The 22,818-nt window shown below is 47.3% G+C and overlaps 2 protein-coding genes across 2 annotated transcripts in view; one reads left to right on the forward strand and one right to left on the reverse strand.

Moving 5' to 3' along the window:
* Window positions 1-14,041, forward strand: LOC106563566 (adhesion G-protein coupled receptor G2). The gene is made up of 31 exons (XM_014129264.2): window positions 1-189; window positions 273-347; window positions 635-682; window positions 863-936; window positions 1,052-1,500; window positions 1,633-1,678; window positions 1,795-1,832; window positions 2,059-2,192; window positions 2,283-2,406; window positions 2,524-2,603; window positions 3,160-3,204; window positions 3,304-3,371; window positions 3,589-3,638; window positions 5,750-5,789; window positions 5,905-5,939; window positions 6,062-6,189; window positions 6,298-6,418; window positions 6,887-7,242; window positions 7,395-7,620; window positions 7,799-7,952; window positions 8,161-8,328; window positions 8,534-8,656; window positions 8,775-8,820; window positions 8,916-9,019; window positions 9,144-9,268; window positions 9,679-9,950; window positions 10,063-10,165; window positions 10,340-10,623; window positions 10,788-10,889; window positions 12,318-12,434; window positions 13,290-14,041. Coding segments are annotated over exons 1-31 (3,846 nt in total). The 5' UTR covers window positions 1-188; the 3' UTR covers window positions 13,400-14,041.
* LOC106563567 (gamma-aminobutyric acid receptor subunit rho-3) overlaps window positions 13,963-22,818 on the reverse strand; it is a 19,771-nt gene continuing 10,915 nt past the window's right edge. Inside the window, exons 7-9 of the mRNA XM_014129265.2 lie at window positions 16,538-16,690; window positions 15,084-15,277; window positions 13,963-14,845 (exon numbers count right to left, since the gene is read on the reverse strand). Of these exons, the coding sequence (XP_013984740.1) occupies window positions 14,519-14,845; window positions 15,084-15,277; window positions 16,538-16,690 (674 nt within the window). The 3' untranslated portion in view covers window positions 13,963-14,518. The remainder of the gene's footprint in view (window positions 14,846-15,083; window positions 15,278-16,537; window positions 16,691-22,818) is intronic.

Here is a 22,818-nt window from a genome sequence, read left to right on the forward strand (position 1 = left end):
CCCACATCCCTCACAACCCCACCCCCCACATCCCTCACAACCCCTCACCCATCACCACTGCACACTGCCTTATCCAACATGACTAAGGAACCAATGACATCCACCATGCCGTCTCCATCCACTATTCTGCAGTCGACTTCGCCCATCATAACGTCCACTACCAACAGTAAATTAGGTCATCCTTATTCAGTATGTTCAAATCTCATCATTCAATTACACTCATTGTACAGTCAGACTCAGCAAGCTAATAGACTCCTGTCTCTCCATTTCAGTGACCTCTAAAAATGCCACAACTCCAAGACACTCCACTCCTTTGCCAATAACAGTCACCTCTAATGCCACTACAGGTAAGTCAACTGTCTGATTTATAGTGGAGGGGTTTAACACAGGGAGTAATCATACTATTGACTGTATGTGTGATAATGTCTCTGTATAATAAAGGAGTTTGTGTGGAGCTACAGATGTGGGATCTTCATTTGAGCCAGTTTGCTACAGTAGGAAAAATAGTCCTGCAGCAACAGGAAATATGAATTATTATGAAGCCTTTTCAAACCTCGAATACACTACAATTTTGCATTGCCTGTTGCGTTGGTTTGCACTGATCCTCACATATCTCCTCTCCCCTCTGTTTCAGAGTCAGCAGAGGTGCTTTGTAACTTCTCACAGCTCTGTGCCAATCAGTGTATGTTTAATGAATCATGCTTTTAATATGATATTGAGGCATTAGTCTTTCATGCCCGCTGTTATTTTACTTATTTATGTTAATTACTTAACTTTTTTGGAGGGGGGTAAGAAATGTGCTATATAAATAAAGTCTGATTGATTGATTTGAAATGTGAGATGTAATGTGTATGTTTAACAGCTGTGTACTACTGGATGGTCCTTGCGGTGAATGTGACTGGAGATCTGAAGAATGAATCAGACATCAGTGGCTGGGTAGGCCAGAAGACAGTGAATGAAACTTGATTGACTGATGTGTGGTGAATCCTGTTGAAACTGTACATTTGTTTAGTTATACATGAAATGTGACAGCATTGTTTTCCTGTTTCAGTTCAGGACTCTATTTCATTCTCTCTTGGACTCCTGTGAGCCCTACAACCCTGAACAAGCAAATGGCACAAATTTGACTGACACACTGCAAACCATCTCTGTCAGTCCAACATATCCCACCCCCTACAACATGACAACATGGTTATACAACTTCACCACGACAACACTATCCCAGAACTTCCCCAACTTCACCACGACAACACTATCCCAGAACTTCCCCAACTTCACCACGACAACACTATCCCAGAACTTCACCAACTTCAACATGACAACTAACATGACAACTATGCTTTACAATAGTATTAGTACTCCCTCACACAACCATAGCATGTCCACCCCACCCTACAACCATAGCATGTCCACCCCACCCTACAACCATAGCATGTCCACCCCACCCTACAACCATAGCATGACAACTCTTTCTCCCAGCTGGCCCCATAGCACCACAAGGTAAAGTATTCAGTCACACGTCATTATTGCCTGTTATGATTTATACCGTAGATGTACAGAAAAGGATGTTTGAATATCAAAAGAAAAATCTCTTCTGAAGCTATCTCTGTTTATTCACTGTCTGTTCTGTAGTGAAGAGCATGAAGGTGGAAATATGACTGCTGCCAGCCTGTTTCAAGTAAGACTACATCTCTCTCCAGACAAACCTGCCTTAATGTGCATGTCAACATTACAGGGCACTTTTTCTCAGTCTGTAAAAGTATGTGAGTTGAATCAAAACTCTTATCTTTACAGGACATTGAGGTGACGTGTGTCAATAAAACAGGGATCAGGTTAGTTGAACTCACAGGCGGCTGGTGGCCCCTGAATTGGGGAGGACGTGCTCATAGTAATGGCTGCAATGGAATGGTATCGACACATCAGTTCATTCCGGTCATTATTATGAGCCATTCTCCCCTCACCAGCCTCCTGTGGTGGAAATACCTCCACTAATTTCAATACTACAGTTCAGCATCCTCTGTCCCGCTCCACGGTGTAATACTGCCCAAAACCCTCCAGGAGGACTAACTGCACTGTGCTGCTGAAGACGAGGAAGCCAACGTTTCCCTGTTGTTTCCAGCGAGCGCTGTGGAAGGGTCAGGAGAACAGCTCCATACAAACCCATATAGTGGGAAATAGAGTGGAAAGAGTGGGTGAGTCGCACTGACCCTAATGTGAATATGAAATCTCTCATAGGAATGTACATTTATCTGAGCCTAACGTTTGTTGCTTGTTACTTGTAGCTAAGGGTCTGTGTGCAGGCCAATTGCCTCCAAGTAATGGTTTTGCAAAGTGCACCGGCTTCCTGAATGGCACTCTCCCTCTTCCAAACACGTGTCACACTCCAGGGCCTGTCAATATCTCATGGTCAGTTGGAGGTCACTCTGGAAAAGTTAATACTATGCTGCTGTTTCTGTGTTTGTAGCTTTTCTTTAGTATCAATAGGGTATCCATCCTCTGATACGAACATGTTGTATCTTACAGTGGACATGCAGGGACTGTTTACATGCCTCTTGGGAATCAAACCCAAATGGACTGTGGTATGCCCCCTGAACCTCCCATCGGTAAAAACTCGGACATTTTTTTCACCCTTGCTCATTTACCCATGTGATAGTGTAGTACTCATTATCCACATTTAACAGACAGACACATTCATTTGCCATTTCAATCTTCAGTGGGGGTTTTAAACAGTCAGATGTACAGGGTGGCAGGTGTAATTACAGGGTACAATGAATATCTTAAGCTCCGAGGACCAACAATGCAGGTCAAAGTGAAATAAAAACAATAAAAGTAATAATAAAGAATAGAAATAAATAGAAATAAAGTGTATATAGTGTACAAAGCTGTCATCAAGGCAAAGGGTGGCTACTTTGAAGAATCTAAAATCTAAAGTCTATTTTGATTTGTTTAACACTTTTTTGCTTACTACATGATTCCATATGTGTTAATTCCTAGTGTTGATGTCTTCACTATTATTCTACAATGTAGAAAATAGTAAAAATAAAGAAAAACCCTTCAATGAGTAGGTGTGTCCAAACTTTTGACTGGTACTGTGCATATTAACACTGTAACGATGGTAAACCCCTCTATCTTGATAAGTACCGTATTCCTGTTTTTCAGATGCGGAGATTGTCTCCAACTGCTCTGCTTACAGCTATGGTACAGGTAAATGCAATATATCATTTCACTGATACTGCGATGGTCGCGCTACACTTTTTCATTTCCTGCCATGTGATAACTCTCTCTCCTTCTCTCTCTTTTTAGCTGCATACTATACCTTGGGCATACAGATCAAAGATCCTGCTATGAATATTTCAAAGATCTTCAACATGGTGAGTTGTTTCTGTTGTGTCACCTGTTTGTGTGCATATATATGTGTGTGTGTTTGTAATTGTATGCATATTTATTTGTGTGTGTGTGTATGTGTGTATGTGTATGTGTGTGTGTGTGTGTGTGTGTGTGTGTGTGTGTGTGTGTGTGTGTGTGTGTGTGTGTGTGTGTTCGTGTGTGTGTGTGTGTGTGTGTGTGTGCGTGCGCTGTGTTCCCCAGATTGATAAGCTAAAAACTCCTCCACCCTGCGACAACACCTCAAAGACACAGTATGTCCTAATTTCTTCATCTGTTATAAAACAGTTCTCTCTCTGCTTAGCATCAATATGCTCACACTTTCCAATTAGATCCTTACAGCATAAATGAACCCCAATAGTACATATAGTGCCATACCTTCCAATTAGATCCTTACAGTGTAAATGAACCCCAATAGTACATATAGTGCCATACCTTCCAATTTGATCCTTACAGCGTAAATGAACCCCAATAGTACATATAGTGCCATACCTTCCAATTAGATCCTTACAGTGTAAATGAACCCCAATAGTACATATAGTGCCATACCTTCCAATTAGATCCTTACAGCGTAAATGAACCCCAATAGTACATATAGTGCCATACCTTCCAATTAGATCCTTACAGTGTAAATGAACCCCAATAGTACATATAGTGCCATACCTTCCAATTTGATCCTTACAGCGTAAATGAACCCCAATAGTACATATAGTGCCATACCTTCCAATTAGATCCTTACAGTGTAAATGAACCCCAATAGTACATATAGTGCCATACCTTCCAATTAGATCCTTACAGTGTAAATGAACCCCAATAGTACATATAGTGCCATACCTTCCAATTAGATCCTTACAGCGTAAATGAACCCCAATAGTACATATAGTGCCATACCTTCCAATTAGATCCTTACAGTGTAAATGAACCCCAATAGTACATATAGTGCCATACCTTCCAATTAGATCCTTACAGAGTAAATGAACCCCAATAGTACATATAGTGCCATACCTTCCAATTAGATCCTTACAGTGTAAATGAACCCTAATAGTACATATAGTGCCATGCCTTCCAATTAGATCCTTACAGCGTAAATGAACCCCAATAGTACATATAGTGCCATACCTTCCAATTAGATCCTTACAGTGTAAATGAACCCCAATAGTACATATAGTGCCATACCTTCCAATTAGATCCTTACAGTGTAAATGAACCCCAATAGTACATATAGTGCCATACCTTCCAATTAGATCCTTACAGCGTAAATGAACCCCAATAGTACATATAGTGCCATACCTTCCAATTAGATCCTTACAGTGTAAATGAACCCCAATAGTACATATAGTGCCATACCTTCCAATTAGATCCTTACAGTGTAAATGAACCCCAATAGTACATATAGTGCCATACCTTCCAATTAGATCCTTACAGCGTAAATTAACCCCAATAGTACATATAGTGCCATACCTTCCAATTAGATCCTTACAGTGTAAATGAACCCCAATAGTACATATAGTGCCATACCTTCCAATTAGATCCTTACAGTGTAAATGAACCCCAATAGTACATATAGTGCCATACCTTCCAATTAGATCCTTACAGTGTAAATGAACCCCAATAGTACATATAGTGCCATACCTTCCAATTAGATCCTTACAGTGTAAATGAACCCCAATAGTACATATAGTGCCATACCTTCCAATTAGATCCTTACAGCGTAAATGAACCCCAATAGTACATATAGTGCCATACCTTCCAATTAGATCCTTACAGTGTAAATGAACCCCAATAGTACATATAGTGCCATACCTTCCAATTAGATCCTTACAGCGTAAATGAACCCCAATAGTACATATAGTGCCATACCTTCCAATTAGATCCTTACAGTGTAAATGAACCCTAATAGTACATATAGTACCATACCTTCCAATTAGATCCTTACAGCGTAAATGAACCCCAATAGTACATATAGTGCCATACCTTCCAATTAGATCCTTACAGTGTAAATGAACCCCAATAGTACATATAGTGCCATACCTTCCAATTAGATCCTTACAGCGTAAATGAACCCCAATAGTACATATAGTGCCATACCTTCCAATTAGATCCTTACAGCGTAAATGAACCCCAATAGTACATATAGTGCCATACCTTCCAATTAGATCCTTACAGTGTAAATGAACCCCAATAGTACATATAGTGCCATACCTTCCAAGTAGATCCTTACAGCGTAAATGAACCCCAATAGTACATATAGTGCCATACCTTCCAATTAGATCCTTACAGTGTAAATGAACCCCAATAGTACATATAGTGCCATACCTTGCTACAGCAGGTTTGATATTTTTTCTGACGTAATTCTCTGTTACAGTCCTCCCTGTCCCCTGCCCATCATATCAACTATCTACCAGGTGATTTTATGTTGAGATGATACCCCAACCCCACAATGAGCTTTCATTGTTTTATGTTGCTCTGTAAAGACATCATTTGAAACCTTATGAGCCATTCTGTGTTGTTTTCACACAGGATGCTCATGTGAAATGCGATGGTGCAAATACCAAGTGAGTTCCTGTACTCCTTGCAGGCCTAACACCTTTACAGTACATTCAAGACGGCCCTTTATGTGGAGTGATGATGGTGGTGTGACTAATTAATAACTATACCATTAATGTTTCCTTACCAGTCTCCAAAGCTGCAGGGTTATCGTGCGCCTCAACCATTCGGTGCCTATATGTGCTGTCAGTACTGCATTGATGACTGTGTTAGATGATAAGCAGAGTATTGGCATTAATGGAACGGTGACCCGAGCAGGTGAGTGGCCATACCATGGATGGTGGAAACTGACAGCATCGGTGTATTTATTCATATACATTATACAGTATGTGTTTCTGACTGTTTGTGTTCATTCATTTCACACAGCCATTTGTGGCTGCCCAGGATCCAGTGGAGGTCTATTGAATTCGACCTTCACGTGGGAGAGTATCAACCTCAACTCCACTTTGTTCTGTGAGGCTGAAAAGACCCCTGACATCGTCAGCTGGTCAGTCCAGTCTCTCTTTGTGTGCTTCAAAGACATCAAAACCTTGTTAGACATTTTGTAATTGTGTAAAACACTGTAAATGATGGAGAGTAAACAAAATGCACATTGTTATTTGTACATTTAAGTTATATAGCTATTTATAAATCAAGCCCTGAATGCTAATTGGCTGAAAGCCGTAGTATATCAGACCGTATACCACAGGTATGACAAAACACTTATTTTTACTGTTCTAATTACATTGGTAACCAGTTTATAATAGCAATAAGGCACCTCGGGGGTTGTGGTACATGGCCAATATACCACGGCTAAGAGCTGTGTCCAGGCACTCCCTGTTGCATTGTGCATAAGAACAGCCCTTAGCCGTGCTATATTGCCCATATACCACACCCCCTCGGGCCTTATTGCGTAAATATATCATCGACTATATGCACTGAAGAGCTACATTTATCTGTCCCTTTCTCTGTTTAGCAAACAAGGGGAAAATGTGTGTGTGCTCCTGAATGAAATGTGCGACCCCATGCCTCCTTCTACTTCACCCAGCCCAATGGCCAACACCACTTTACCTGCAACAACAATACTGCCTCCTCCATCCAATGTCACTATACACCTAAACACCCCCTACGTCCCATTGAACACAACATTAGCGCCACTAAACACCACTTCTACAGCTCCAAATACTACACCATCAGCTCCAAATACAACCATCGCCACGACAACCCGGGGTAATACCACTACAAACTCATCAACACCCATCATTCCACCAGTGAATCCCACAACAGCTTCCCCAAACTACACCACGACAGCTGTTGTAACAACCACCGCAGGTAACCCTCAGGATACTAACCCAAGCTGATCTCTGACCTACCTGGGCCATAGCTGGTACTGCCACATTAATCTACATTTAAAATGTAGACCCAATGTCAAAGTTCCCCTCTGATAACATCCTCGTTTTTATTATGGATCCTTTTCCCCACAGCGCCCAACACCACAGCAGCCAGTAGTGAAGAGCAGGCCAATCAGCTGCTGGATCTGACTAGTGACGTGTCCAAGCTCAACTCCTCCCAGGTGGACCAGCTGGTGTCGCAGCTAGAGGCCCTGCTAGCCGGGCACAATGTCAGCCTGGCTCTGGGGAAAACCTCTGTCAAAATCGTTAGCAACCTGCTGGGTGCCTCCTCTGACACCCTGGCCTCCTCCTCCACCAAGTGAGCTGCCTGGAGATAAACAATCTACTGTTATGCTGCTTGCTGTGCTGTACCAGAAATGATTACTTATATAAAGCCTGTAAAGAGACTGTGACAACATTTTCTTAAAACCGGAAGAAATCTTAGCAATGGCCTTGACCAGCCTGCACATCAGAATAACGGTTGATTTTTCTACCAGGATCATTGGGATTGTTGATATGGTGGGCCTGAAGCTGGTCGTTCAGCAAGAGGCTACGATTTTAACCAAGTCGGTTGCTATCGCTGTCAAAACAGTGGACGGCACTAATTTCCAGCAAACATCTTTCTCCATCCCGGACCCCAACAATGTGCAGGTAACCTTCCAGTAAGGAAACACTGAGTAGTAAATACTGTAGCCTCGGTTGCCGTCAAAATACATGCAGAAGTAATGTAGAACATCCTTCACTCTGCATGAATGATGTTTGCACTCTGCCGTATGTCTGGTAGGGTCTGTTATGTAGATAGACACAAAACTCCTGTTTATTGCTAAGTGTTAACCATAGAGAAATGTGTCCCCTTCAGATCCGTGGAGATGGCAGAGCCAGGAGAAGTTTGAGAACAGAGGCGTCCTCTCTTCCCCAGGGCTCCATCACGTTCCCCTCCTCCCTCACAGCGAACCTCTCCCATGAGCAGCAGCTACAAGCCTCCAGACTACAGTTCAACTTCTACCAGAAGGCCACTGTGTTCCAGGTGCTTACCTGCTCCTCTGTATTCAGTACTGTCCCAACCCATTGCCAAGCCTAAACCTTCATTGCTACTTAAGCAGCCCTTGCTATTTATGTAGATATGATGACTATGAATAAAAGTCACATAAATCGGTCAGAAATGAAGAACTGTGAAACCCTAGTAAAATAATGTATAGACAATGCCATATTCTTTCCATGCCGTTCCTCAGGACCGAGCCCTGGGAGACAGCAGGCTGTACAGTGGGATCCTGGGAGCCAGTGTGGCCAACCTGTCAATCAAATCTCTGCAGGAGGACGTGGTGATCACCCTGAGAAACACTGAGGCCGTCCCAGTGAGTCAAACAAACACACACTGCATTTATCTAGTCAAGACCTTTTCCCTATGTCAAGGATGGGACATCTTGAGAAGTATTTAACACCCTGTCTTCTCTTCATCATTTGTCTACACAGGCAAATGTTGTGGTTTCATGTGTTTTCTGGGACTTTGGCTTGAATGGTAAGTATTCCTCTTGTGTCTCCCAAAATGAAAGGAAGACTATCTCTGACAATTGACAGGCATTAAAGAATAAAAATGTTTTTTTCTTCTCGTAGATGGCTCAGGAGGCTGGAACCGAGATGGCTGCTCTGTCAGGAACAGCACAGATAATGAGACTGTCTGTGCCTGCAACCATCTCACCAGCTTCGGTGTGCTACTGGTGAGTACTTCCTGAGACAGGGGTGCAATGTGATCTCTCCCATTCAGTCTTTGTCAACAATCAAGGACTTATTTTTAGAATTATTCAACGTGTAAAACATGTTTTTGGTATTTTTTTCTCCCAGGACATCTCCAGAACGGGCATAACCAATCATCTCCAGGCCACAATCCTCACCTACATCACCTACATCGGCTGTGGTATCTCCGCCATCTTCCTCTCTGTCACTCTGCTCACCTACCTGGCCTTTGGGTGAGTCTGAGCCCCTTGTGATCAGCGCAGGGTATCCATGGTCACTTTACCCCTACATGTACAAATTACCTCGACTAACCTGTACCCCCACACACTGACTCGGTACCGGTACCTCCTGTATATAGCCTTGTTATTGTTATTTTATTGTGTTACTTTTAATCATTTTTTTACTTTAGTTTATTTAGTAAATATTTTCTTAACTCTGTTTTCTTAAAACTGCATTGTTGGTTAAGGGCTTGTAAGTAAGCATTTCACGGTAAGGTCTACACCTGCTGTATTCAGCACGTGACAAAGACAATTGGATTTGATTCTGATGACACTCACCTGGAGAACTGATCTAAATACAAAGACATATAAACAAGCTGTAATCAATGTAATACCAGTCCTGATTCCAATCCTAATTCCTTTAGGAAACTGCGTAAGGACATCCCATCTAAGATCCTGATCCAGCTGTGTGTGGCTCTGTTGTTTTTAAACCTGGTGTTTCTGGTGGATGCCTGGCTGGCCCTCTACCCTGACGCTGTGGGCCTGTGCATCTCCACCGCCTGGTTCCTGCACTACTTCCTGCTGGCTTCCTTCACCTGGATGGGCCTGGAGGCCGTCCACATGTACTTGGCCCTTGTCAAGGTCTTCAACACATACATAAAACGCTATATGCTCAAGTTCTCTCTCGTCGGCTGGGGTAAGTGAAAAAATGATTCTGGGACTGTCATCAGAGTGAAAAACAGCCACCATGTGCTTATAAAGGTAACAGTTACTTACAGTTCAATGTAGTCTGTTGTCTCTCATCATAGGCGTCCCACTCCTTGTGGTCATCGTCGTTATTGCTGTTGATAAGAACAATTACGGCCTTGTTAGCTACGGAAAGTACTCAGATAACTCCCCTACAGATGACTTGTAAGTCCCTTGCATTTTGTTCAATATTTAACATGCCAATTTACCGTTGGAGCATTGGTATTTAGTGCTTGTTTTTGCATCATGACATTTATACCAGTACTCACATTTACGTAATAGGATAGCTGATCAATTCAAATATGGTCTCCTGTATTTTACTCCTTTCCTCTCACACAGCTGCTGGCTGAAGAACAACATCGCCTTCTACGTATCTGTGGTGGCCTACTTCTGTGTCATCTTCCTGTTGAACCTCAGCATGTTTGTGATGGTGATGGTTCAGCTGTGTCGGATAAAGAGTCAGAACCCCCACAACATGAGGCACCGTAACGGGCTGCAGGACCTGCGCAGTGTGGTTGGGATCACCCTACTCCTGGGCCTCACCTGGGGCTTTGCCTTCTTCGCCTGGGGGCCCGTCAACCTGGCCTTCATGTACCTCTTCGCCATCTTCAACTCCTTTCAAGGTGAGATTTAGGACTCCTCCAGATTTGTTTTGTGATTTGAAAATGATTTCACTATTAATGTTCTCAGAGAAGACACCGACACAAAGCCTGAGGAGTTTCTTGGGAAATCTGTTGCCAAGTGTGTAACAAAAGTGTAGTTACCTGACGCTTGTGTTCTTTTGCAGGGTTCTTTATCTTTTTGTTCCACTGCGCTGTGAAGGAGAACGTGAGGAGGCAGTGGAGGACTTACCTCTGCTGTGGTAGACTGAGACTGGCAGAGAACTCAGGTAAGACTTGTTGACCTGCATCTTACAACATATGTGTAGTTTGAAGAAGAGAAGAACCTTCCATTTATTTGTATTTGTATTTATTAGGGATCCCCATTAGTTCCTGCCAGGGCAGCAGCAACTCTTCCTGGAGTCTGAACATATTAAGGCACTTATATCACACATTAAACAAAATATAAAACACTACAACATATAACATTATTATACCACTATATATCTATATTACAACATGTATAACACCACCATACAACAATATTACAATGTACGTGTGTGTAGAGTTGGTGTGATAGCGCGTGTGTCTGTATCTGTGTGTGTCTCTTCACAGTCCCCACTGTTCTATAAGGTGTATTTCTATCTGTTTTTAAAATCTGATTCCACTGCTTGCATTAGTTACCTGATTTGGAATAGAGTTCCATATAGTCATGGCTCTATGTAGTACTGTGTGCCTCCCATAGTCTGTTGTTATTTTACCTCTGTGTCACCTGACTACACGATTGAACAGTAGTCCAGGTGCAACAAAACTAGGGCCTGTAGGACCTGCCTTGTTGATAGTGTTGTTAAGGCAGATCAGCACTTTATTATAGACAGAATTCTCCCCATCTTAGCTACTGTTGCAACATGTTTCGACTATGACAGTTTACAATCCAGGTTACTCCAAGCAGTTTAGTCACCTCAACTTGCTCAATTTCCACGTTCATTACAAGATTTAGTTGAGGTTTAGGGTTTAGTGAATGATTTGTCTCAAATACAATAATTTTAGTTTTTGAAATATTTAGGACTAACTTATTCCTTGCCACCCATTCTGAAACTGACTGCAGCTCTTTAAGTGTTGCAGTGATTTCAGTTGCTGTAGTGTTGAGTCATCTGCCTACATAGACACACTTGCTTTACTCAAAGCCAGTGGCATGTCATTAGTAATGATTAAAACAATTCTACCTGGATTGTGTTGGAGAGGCTTCCATTAAAGAACACCCTCTGTGTTCTCTTAGACAGCTAAATCTTTATCCATAATATAGCAGGTGGTGTAAACCATAACACGTGTTTTTCCAGCAGCGGACTATGATCGGTAATGTCAAAAGCTGCACTGAAGTCTAACAAAACAGCTCCTATAATCTTTTTATCGTCGATTTCTCTTAGCCAATCAATCATAAGTCATTTGTGTAAGTGCCGTGTTTGTTGAATGTCCTTCCCTATAAGTGTGTTGAAAGTCTGTTTTCAATTTGTTTACTGTAAAATAGCATTGTATCTGGTCAAACACCATTTTTTCCAAAGGTTTACTTAGGATTGGTAACAGGCTGATTGGTGGGCTATTTGAGCCAGTAGAGGGGCTTTACTATTCTTGGGAGGTAATGACTTTTGCTTCCCTGAATTGAGATATTTTATGTAATTTAATGTACACAGTTTTAATGAACTTTTGTTTCATCACAGACTGGAGCCGCACGGCTACACAGAAGACAGAGAAGAAGTCATTGTCAGTGACCAGAGCCACGTCCTTCCGCTCCGGCAACTCCGGTGACTCCCCAGAACGGCCCAGTGGAGCAACAGGTAGGCATGGGGATTGGGGGGGGGATCAGGGATTACTAACAACCAATAGAGAAATAGTTTTTGTATATGCTGATCTACTTTCTGCCCCTGATAAAAGTGGAAGCATGTCATAATATTAAACCTCTGTTATCAGAGCAGGGGATGGCTTAGCAAGCCTTCATATCCATGTCACTGATGACCTATGTAACTTATGAAATCTCTGTGACGGGCTCTGAGATGACCTTTTCCCTTTAACATAATTTTACCCGGAATTGGAGCTAGCTGTACGGTTTGAGCTCCGGCCACGTCTATAGCGCCTCTTTCAGCCTCTTACTGATGGTGCACAGTAACTGGTGTGTGTTTGTATGCAACAGTGTGTGAGAATGTGTGTCTATGTATGACACTCTACAGCAGGATTTAGTCAGCTTAACCCATCCAATCAAATAGTGACTGTATCTAACTGTACCCCCGCCCATGTGCCTGGCTCAGCTGCTGGCTGCCAGATGGCTCAGCTGCTGGCTGCCAGATGGATTCCAACAGTCACGTGTGTCTCTGCTCTCCTGCTGCTAGTTTATCTGCTCTTGGTCATGAAAAAGCCTTTCATCCATTCTGCTGCCAGACGGTCGGAAAGAATTTCATACGTTTAGTTATAAACAGTGAATCACCAGAATAATTTGGCCCTTGAAAATAAGATACACGAATTTACACAACTACACGTGAAATCAAGTTGTTTTGCTGTAAGGCTATCCACCGTAATCTACTTTTCTTATACGTGGTCCTTTAATGTAGAGTTCATCTCAGAAATACCACTCTAAGGATTTAAATGCAGTAACTTGTGTGCAGGATAAGCTGTAACTCTGATGTGTACCATTTCAGGAAGTCTGTTTAACGACAGAACCATAACAGCCCTTGAGGAGCTCAACTCAGACGTGGTCCTCAATGAGGTGAACAGCCAATTCAGGACTCAGAGCCAGAGAGCGGCCTGAGTCAGCCTGAGTCCTGAGTCCTGTGAAATACTAGACCTAGTGTAGGCTGGTAGGGGAGTGGACTTACGTGAGACAGTGTGTTTCATAGTATTTTCTACGTTTATATGAAATATTTGAATGTTAATGCTGCAAATGCATTAAAAGTTTAGAAGTTTAATGGAAGTTTAATGGAAGTGTGTGACAGACCACACTAAAGAGATGGGACATCACTGAAGATCCAGCATGCTCGTGGATTTCGTCCAGTTGACCTACCAATACTATCATGAACTCGTCTGGGCTGGCACCTATGATTGTGAATATCAATGCATGTACTGTACTGAAAAGGTATCTACAGTAGCACGGAGGAAAACCCCAACTCATACTGTAGATCATCACCAGCTGTATCATATGACTGCATACTACATGTTCTATCGTTTTCGTCAGCATTCTTCAGAGGCATACGCTGACACATACTAACACTCTGTCGCTGCCTGGTTTGATTTCATTTAAGCTCTTTTATACTATACTCAGAATCAAGATATTTCCATCAGATATATATGTATTTATATTTTAAAGAGGCAACATAACAATGGATGTATAATTTAATGTTATTTCACCAATAACAATTGTATAAATAAAATGAAATGTTTTATTTTAAGCTAATCTGATATTGTATTTCCCTGATATTCACTGATATAAAAGACACACGCCTTCATTTTCATGCACATTTAAATTCATACTATATACAGTAATAAATGTTTAAACCAGTGGGGGGAAAAAGCATCTGTGTATTCCAGCAGAAGCAGTTCCATGAACAGCACCAGCAACTTCACACCTGAACCCGGATTCCAACAGGGTTCCAATAAAAAACAGATTTACTCAATAGTATCTCTTCTTCAGTAGGGCTTGACTGTCCAAAACTCCCACAATGCACTCTGGTAGACACCAATGGTTACGTCATAATCCAGTGGGTGGCAGAATACAACGCCTTGACGATGATGCTGTTGTCAGTGTGAATAACCTAATAGATAATATACAGTAGTAATATAGTTCAGTAGTCATTAGACAATCCTGCTTTAGGTGTACATACTCCCATACTCCACTGCATGATGAACTGTTAGTAGACTGTTGACGGTCTATTCACCTACTGGAGTACAAGCTCCAGTAGATGATGTTGAACAGCAGGTAGGTCATGGGGAAGATGACTCTGGAGTATGAGTCGATCATGTAGCTGTTACTCATGATGAAGCTGAGGTTGTGTTTGATGGATTTTTTACGTCGTAGCCTGGTGCCCTCCGTGGGCGGGGGCTCTGCAGCGGAGTTCCTCGAGTTCCTCAACGTGGCCGTCCGACTCCGCTCTGTGTTGGGGGTGCTGGGCAGCTCTGGGAATGGCATCAGGTCAATGTCATTGTCATGGTAACATCCGTCAAAGGCCATAGTTTGAGTGGCATTGAAATTGGCAGGGATCTGAGGAGAGAGAGGGGAGGGAATTTAAATGTTTAAATTCAATGATCTTCCGATTCATGACCAATAGGGGGAAACGCAGTCATAGTTGTTGTTATAACCTACTTTGGCGCTCATGTTGTGGCTCTGACAGTGGTAGCATATTCCATATTTCATAATACACCCATGCACATGATCCCTCACTCTATGACTTATCTAACCCATGAACTTTGACCCTATAGACTCCATAAGTGTCAGTGACCTTTCCCCCCTTGAGCTTCTTCATCTCCTCCACAGTGGTGAAGTAGTTGACAGTGGCGTACTCGATGACGGACAGGAAGACAAACAGGAAGCTGGCCCACAGGTAGATGTCTACCGCTTTCACATAAGAGACCTGGGGCATGGAGGCTGACACGCCTGTGATGATGGTGGACATGGTCAGAACTGTGGTGATGCCTGGAGAGGGAGAGGGAAAGGGAGAGAAAGAGAGATTATTGAGTTAAGATATCATTCTCGATCAATTAGTTTTTTAAGCCTTTTTTCACCCCTAAAATCTCTTTGTACCATGACAGCCTTCGATGATAAAAAGAGAGAGGCAAACGTATGGAAAAATAGTGAGGTGTATTACTGTGTGGAGGTTTAGCATAGGTGGATGGAAAGTAAAAGAAGAAATGGTGTAGGAGTCTGTACTTTGAGCTCTACTTCCTTGAGCAGCTAGCTGTACATGTACATTTCCTCTTTTTCCTCTGAAGTGGGAAGATGGGTTTCATTTATAACAATAGATATCAGTGTGTAAACAATTCAAACTCTCTGTGAATGGGGAATTTTTTTATTTTTATTAAGCTGAAGAGTGAAATTAGGCCAGCTTTTGTTACGGTATGAGCCTCTAAAGACCTGCACTGCTCACAGGGTGAAGCAAACTCCGCACACTGCTGCATTAGCAAAAAACATTATTCACAAATCAAGTGCAAAGTCAACATCTTTCTCCTTTTCTCTTGCTCTCTCTCTTGCTCTTCCCTCTCCCTCCCTTTCGCTTTCTTTCCAACACAAACAAACTTTCACAGACATACACCACACTGCCTGAAGGGATCTCGCCTGGTGCAGGTGATTGTAGTCATGTGCAGAACTAAACATTCTTTGTCACTGTGTTCAGTTTCAGTTGTCCTCTGATGAGAGGGAGATGATGTGTCCACCCCAACTGCTACTCTCTCTCTCTCTCTCTGTCTCTGTCTCTGTCTCTGTCTCTGTCTCTCTCTCTCTGTCTCTCTCTCTGTCTCTGTCTCTCTCTGTCTCTGTTTCTGACTCTGTCTCTGTGTCTCTCTGTCTCTGTTTCTGTCTCTGCCTCTCTCTCTCTCTCTCTCTCTCTCTCTCTCTCTCTCTCTCTCTCTCTCTCTCTCTCTCTCTCTCTCTGGGGTAATTAGTTATGCTCTGGAAACTGTCAAAAGCAGCAGGTTCATATTCACCTGTCCATTCACAGCAGGAACACAATAGGAGATTGGTGCACAACCGTCCCCCTTACGGTAATAACAGGGGTGTGACAAGGAAGAGAAAGGTAAAGCACCCACCCACTTTAATTTATGGAGATGCATCAAGAATACTGTACAGAAAATACTGATGGCCTTGTGAGGTTTCTCTGCTCAGTTTGTGAGCTTAGGTTATTTTCTGGAGATTCCTTCAAAACCCCTCCTGCTAGCAGTGAGAGTATCAGTACTGTACCCAGTGAGACCCGGGCGGGTACAGCCCTCCTGTCAATCCAGAAGGACACCCAGGAGAGCATCACCATCAGCATGGTGGGGAAATAGGTCTGCAGCATGAAGAAGAAGATGTGCCTCCTGAGGATGAAGTTTATGTAGAGCCTGTTATACCAACCTGGGGTGGAGAGAGAGGGGTGGTGGGGAGAGAGAGAGAGGGGTGGGGGGGAAAGAGTGAAGTGGGGTAGAGAGAGAAAGAGAGGGGTGAGGGAGAGAGAGAGATAGATGGGGAAGAGAGAAAGATTGGGATGGGGGAGAGAGAGAGAGAGAGAGAGAGAGAGAGAGAGAGAGAGGGGTGGGGGAGAGAGGGGGTGGTTCAGAGTGAGAGAGAGAGGTGGGGGGAAAGAGAGAGAGAGGTTGGAAGGGAGAAAGAGGGGTGGGGAAGAGAGAGAGGTGGGGAGAGAGAGAGGGGTGGGAGAGAGAGAGGGGGGTGGGGGAGAGAGAGTGGGGTGGGGTGGGAGAGGTGGGTTGAGAGAGAGAGGTGGGGGAAAGAGAGAGAGAAAGGTGGAGAGCGAGAGAGAGAGAGAGGTGGGGAGAGAGAGAGGGGGGTAGGGGAGAGAGAGTGGGGTGGGAGAGGTGGGTTGAGAGAGAGAGAGGTGGGGGGAGAGAGAGAGGTGGGGGGAGAGAGAGAGAGGTGGGGGAGAGAGAGAGGTGGGGGAGAGAGAGAAAGTGGTGTAGTGGAGAGCGAGAGAGAGAGAGGTGGGGGAAGAGAGAGAGGTTGGAGGGGAGAAAGAGGGGTGTGGGTGAGAGAGAGGTGGGGAGAGAGAGAGGGGTGTGAGAGAGAGAGGGGGTGGGGGAGAGAGTGGGGTGGGAGAGGTGGGTTGAGAGAGAGAGAGAGAGAGACATGGGGGGAGAGCGAGACGTGGGGGAGAGAGAAAGTGTTGCGGTGGAGAGCAAGAGAGAGAGTGAGAGAGAGAGCGGGGTTGGGGGAGAGAGAAAAAAAGAAAAAAGAAAGAAAGAAAGAAAGAAAGAAGAGAAAAAAGAAAGAAGGGGGAGAGATGGGGACAGAGACGGAGAGGTGGGGGAGAGAGAGGTGGGTGGGGAGAGAGACAGAGAGAGATGGGTGGGGGAAGAGAGAGAGAGGTGAGGGAGAACGGTGAGGGGAGAGAGAGAAAGAGGGGTGGCGGAGAGAGAGAGAGAGAGGGGTGGGGGAGAGAGAGGTGAGGGGGATAGAGAGAGGGGTGGGGGTAGAGAGAGGGGTGGGGGAGAGAGGGGTGGGGGAAAGATAGGTGGGGAGAGAGAGAGAGAAGTGGGGGAGAGAGAGAAAGTGGAGTGGTGGAGAGAGAGAGAGAGAGAGAGAGAGAGAGAGAGAGAGAGAGAGAGAGAGAGAGAGAGAGAAAGAAAGAAAGAAAGAAAGAAAGTTAGAAAGAAAGAAGAAGAGAAGAGAAAGAAAGAAAGGGGGAGAGATGGGGACAGAGGGAGAGAGGTGGGGAGAGAGAGAGAGGGGGAGAGAGAGGGGTGGGGAAGAGAGAAAGAGGGGTGGGAGACGGAAAGGTGTGGGGAGAGAGAGAGGTGGGGGAGTGAGAGAGAGGTGGGGGAGAGAGAGAAAGAGAGAGAGGGGTGGGGGAAGAGAGAGAGAGAGAGAGAGGTGGGGGAGAGGGAGAGCGGTGAGGGGAGAGAGAGAAAGAGGGGTGGCGAGAGAGAGAGAGAGAGAGAGGGGTGGGGGAGAGAGAGAGAGAGGTGAGGGGGATAGAGAGAGGGGTGGGGGTAGAGAGAGGGGGTGGGGGGAGGGGGGTGGGGGGGAGGGGTGTGGGGAGAGACAGGTGTGGGGGAGAGAGAGGTGTGGAGAGAGAGAAAGAGAGAGAGGGGTGGGGGGATGAGAGAGAGAGGTGAGGGAGAACGGTGAGGGGAGAGAGAGAAAGAGGGGTGGCGGAGAGAGAGAGAGAGAGAGAGAGGGTGGGGGAGAGAGAGGTGAGGGGGATAGAGAGAGGGGTGGGGGTAGAGAGAGGGGGTGGGGGAGAGAGGGGTTGGGGACAGAAAGAGAGAGGTAGGGGAGAGAAAGAGAGAGGTGGGGATAGAGAGAAGGGTGGGGGTAGAGAGAGGGGGGAGAGAGAGAGTGGTGGGGGAGAGAGAGAGGTTGGGAGAGAGAGGTGGGGGAGAGAGAGGGGTGTGGGGAGAGAGCGAGGTGGGGGAGAGAGAGGTGGGGGGAGAGAGAGGGGGTGGGGGAGAGAGAGAGGTGGGGGAGAGAGAGAGAGGGATGGGGGAGAGAGAGAGGGGTGTGGGGAGAGAGCGAGGTGGGGGAGAGAGAGGTGGGGGGGAGAGAGAGGGGGGTGGGGAGAGAGAGAGGTGGGGGAGAGAGAGAGAGGGATGGGGGAGAGAGAGAGGGGTGGGGGGAAGAGAGAGAGGTGGGGGATTTAGAAAGAGAGGTGGGGAAGAGAGGTTGGGGAGAGACAGGTGGGGAGAGAGAAAGGTTGGGGAGAGAGAGGTGGGGAGAGAGAGATAAGGGATGGGGGAGAAAGAGTGGTGTTGGGGAAGAGAGAGACAGGTTGGGTTGAGAGAGGTGGGGGACAGAGAGAGGGGTGGGAGAGGTGGGGGGACAGAGAGAGGTGGGGAGAGAGAGGTGGGGGACAGAGAGAGAGCGGTGGGGAGAGAAAGAGAGATGTGGGGATAGAGAGAGAGGGGGGAGAGAGAGAGGGGTGGGGGAGAGAGGTTGGGAGAGAGAGGTGGGGAGAGAGAGGGGTGGGGAGAGAGAGGGGTGGGGGAGAGGGAGAGGGGTGGGGGAGAGAGAGAGGTTGTGGAGAGACAGGTGGGGAGAGAGAGAGGAGGGGGAGAGAGAGAGGATGTGGGAGAAAGAGAGATGGGGAGAGAGAGACAGAGATGGATGTGGGAGAAAGAGTTGTGTGGGGGAAGAGAGCGAGAGGTGGGGAGAGAGAGAGGTTGGGTTGAGAGAGGTAGGGGGACAGAGAGAGGGGTGGGAGAGGAGGGAGGTGGGAGAGGGAGAGGTGGGGGAGAGAGAGAGGGGTGAGGGGGATAGAGAGAGGGGTGGGAGAGAGAGAGGGGTGGGGGAGAGAGGTTGGGAGAGAGAGGTGGGGGAGAGAGAGAGGTTGGGTAGAGAGGTGGGGGGACAGAGAGGTGGGAGAGGTGGGGAGAGAGAGAGGTGGGGAGAGAGTTGGGGACAGAGAGAGAGAGGTGGGGGAGAGAAAGTGAGAGGTTGGGATAGAGAGAGAGAGGGGGTGAGGGGGATAGAGAGGGGTGGGAGAGGTGGGGGAGAGAGAGAGGTGGGGGAGAGAGAGTTGGGGGACAGAGAGAGAGGTGGGGGAGAGAAAGTGAGAGGTGGGGATAGAGAGAGAGAGAGGGGTGAGGGGGATAGAGAGAGGGGTGGGAGAGAGAGAGGGGTGGGGGAGAGAGGTTGGGAGAGAGAGGTGGGGGAGAGAGAGAGGGTGGGGCAGAGATAGAGGTGGGGGAGAGAGAGCGATAGATGGGGACAGAGTGAGTCAGAGGGGTGGGGGGAGAGAGATAGGTGGGGACAGAGAGGGAGAAAGAGAGTGAAGGGTGGGTGGAAGAGAGAGAGAGAGGTGGGGGGGAGAGAGAGGTGGGGAGAGAGAGAGAGAGAGAGAGAGAGGTGGGGACAGAGAGAGAGGGGGTGGGGAGAGAGAGGTGGGGAGAGAGAGATAGGTGGGGACAGAGAGGGAGAAAGAGAGAGAAGGGGTGGGTGGAAGAGAGAGAGAGAGGTGGGGGGGAGAGAGAGAAAGTGGGGTGGTGGAGGGCGAGAGAGAGAGAGGGATGGGGGAGAGAGAGAGGGATGGAGGAGAGAGAGAGGGGGTGGGGGAAGAGAGAGGTGGGGGAAGAGAGAGGTTGGGGAGAGAGAGAAAGGTTGGGAGGAGAGAGAGGGGGTGGGGGAGAGAGAAAGAGAGGTGGGGGAGAGAGAGAGCAGTGGGGGAGAGAGCGAGAGGGGTGGGGGAAGGAAGAGAGAGGTGGGGGAGAAAGAGAAAGAGTAGTGGTGGAGAGCGAGAGAGAGAGTGGTGGGGAGAGAGAGAGGTGGGGGATAGAGAGAGAGGGGTAGGGGAAGAAAGAGAGAGGTTGGGGAGAGAGAAAGGTTGGGGAGAGAGAGGTGGGGAGAGAGAGGGGTGGGGGAGAAAGAGGGGTGTGGGGTAAGAGAGAGAGAGAGGTGGGCGAGAGAGAGAGAGGTTGGGTTGAGAGAGGTGGGGGACAGAGAGGGGTGCGGGGAGAGAGAGAGATGGGGAGAGAGAAAGATGGGGAGAGAGGGGATGGGGAGAAAGAGAGGTGCGGGGAAGAGAGAGAGAGGTGGGGGTGAGAGAGTTTGGGGGACAGAGAGGGGTGGGGTGAGAGAGATAGGGGTGGGGAGGCGAGAGAGAGGGGTGGTGGAGAGCAAGAGAGATAAGGGTGGGGAGAGAGGGGGGTGGGGAGACAGAGGTGGGGGAGAGAGGGGTGGGTGGGGAGAGGGAGGTGGGGGACAGAGAGAGAGAGAGGGACGGGAGAGAGAGGTGGGGAAGAGAGAGGGGTTTGGGGAGAGAGAGGGGTGGGGAAGAGAGAGGTGGGGGGAGAGAGGTGGGGGGGAGAGAGAGATAGGTGGGTACAGAGAGAGAGATGGGTGGGGAGAGAGAGAGAGAGAGGAGGTGGGGAGAGAGAGAGGGGAGTGTGGGGAGAAAGAGAGCAGTGGGGGAGACAGAGGTGGGGGGAGACAGAGAAAGAGGGGTGGTGGAGAGCGAGAGAGAGAGAGAGGGGTGGGGGAGAGAGAGAGGGGTGGGGAGAGAGAGAGGTGGTGGGATAGAGACAGAGGGGTGGGGGAGATAGAGAGAGGTTGGGTTGAGAGAGGGGGATGTGGGAGAAAGAGAAAATGTGGGAAGAGAGAGAGAGGTGGGGAGAGAGAGGTTGGGTAGAGAGAGGTGGGGGTCAGAGAGATGGGTGGGAGAGGGAGAGGTGGGGGGAGAGAGAGAGGTTGGGGAGAGAGAGAGAGGGGATGGGGAGAAAGAGAGATGTGGGGGAGAGAGAGGTGGGGGAGATAGAGAGAGGTTGGGTTGAGAGAGTTGGGGGAAATAGAGGGCGGGGGGAGAGAGAGGTGGGGGAGAGAGAGAAAGAGGCGGGTGGAGAGCGAGAGAGAGAGGGGTGGGAGGGAGAGAGAGGGGTGGGAGAGAGAGAGGGGATGGGGAGAAAGAGAGGTGTGGGGGAAGAGAGAAAGAGAGGGGTGGGGGAAAGAGAAAGAGGAGTGGTGGAGAGCGAGAGAGGAGGGTGGGGGAGAAAGATACGTGTGTGGGAAGAGAGAGATGGGGGAGAGAGAGAGGGGATGGGAGAGAGAGATGAGAGAGAGATCGGGGATGTGGGAGAAAGAGAAAATGGGGGAAGAGAGAGAGAGGTGGGGAGAGAGAGAGGGGTTGGGTTGAGAGAGGTGGGGTACAGAGAGAGGGGTGGGAGAGGGAGAGGTTGGGGGAGAGAGAGAGAGGTTAGGGAGAGAGAGAGAGAGAGAGAGAGGGGTGGGGGAAGAAAGAGAGAGGTGGGGGAGAGAGAGAGGTTGGGAGAGAGGGATAGAGAGGGGATGGGGAGAAAGAGAGATGTGGGGAAGAGAGAGAGAGGTGGGGGAGAGAGGGGGGTGGGGGAGACAGAGGTGGGGGAGAGAGGGGTGGGTGGGGGAGAGGGAGGTGGGGGACAGAGAGAGAGAGAGGGACGGGAGAGAGAGGTGGGGAGAGAGAGAGGGGTTTGGGGAGAGAGAGAGGTGGGGGAAGAGAGAGGTGGGGGGAGAGAGAGGTGGGGGGAGAGAGAGATAGGTGGGTACAGAGAGAGATGGGTGGGGGAGAGAGAGAGAGAGAGAGGAGGTGGGGAGAGAGAGAGGGAGTGTGGGGAGAAAGAGAGCAGTGGGGGAGACAGAGGTGGGGGGAGACAGAGAAAGAGGGGTGGTGGAGAGCGAGAGAGAGAGAGAGGGGTGGGGAGAGAGAGAGGGGTGGGGGAGAGAGAGAGGTGGTGGGATAGAGACAGAGGGGTGGGGGAGATAGAGAGAGGTTGGCTTGAGAGAGGGGGGATGTGGGAGAAAGAGAAAATGTGGGAAGAGAGAGAGAGGTGGGGAGAGAGAGGTTGGGTAGAGAGAGGTGGGGGTCAGAGAGATGGGTGGGAGAGGGAGAGGTGGGGGGAGAGAGAGAGAGGTTGGGGAGAGAGAGAGAGGGGATGGGGAGAAAGAGAGATGTGGGGGAGAGAGAGGTGGGGGAGATAGAGAGAGGTTGGGTTGAGAGAGTTGGGGGAAATAGAGGGGCGGGGGGAGAGAGAGGTGGGGGGAGAGAGAGAAAGAGGCGGGTG

This window comes from Salmo salar, chromosome ssa11 (genome assembly GCF_905237065.1).
Source record: "Salmo salar chromosome ssa11, Ssal_v3.1, whole genome shotgun sequence".
In the NCBI taxonomy this organism is placed as follows: Eukaryota; Metazoa; Chordata; class Actinopteri; order Salmoniformes; family Salmonidae; genus Salmo; species Salmo salar.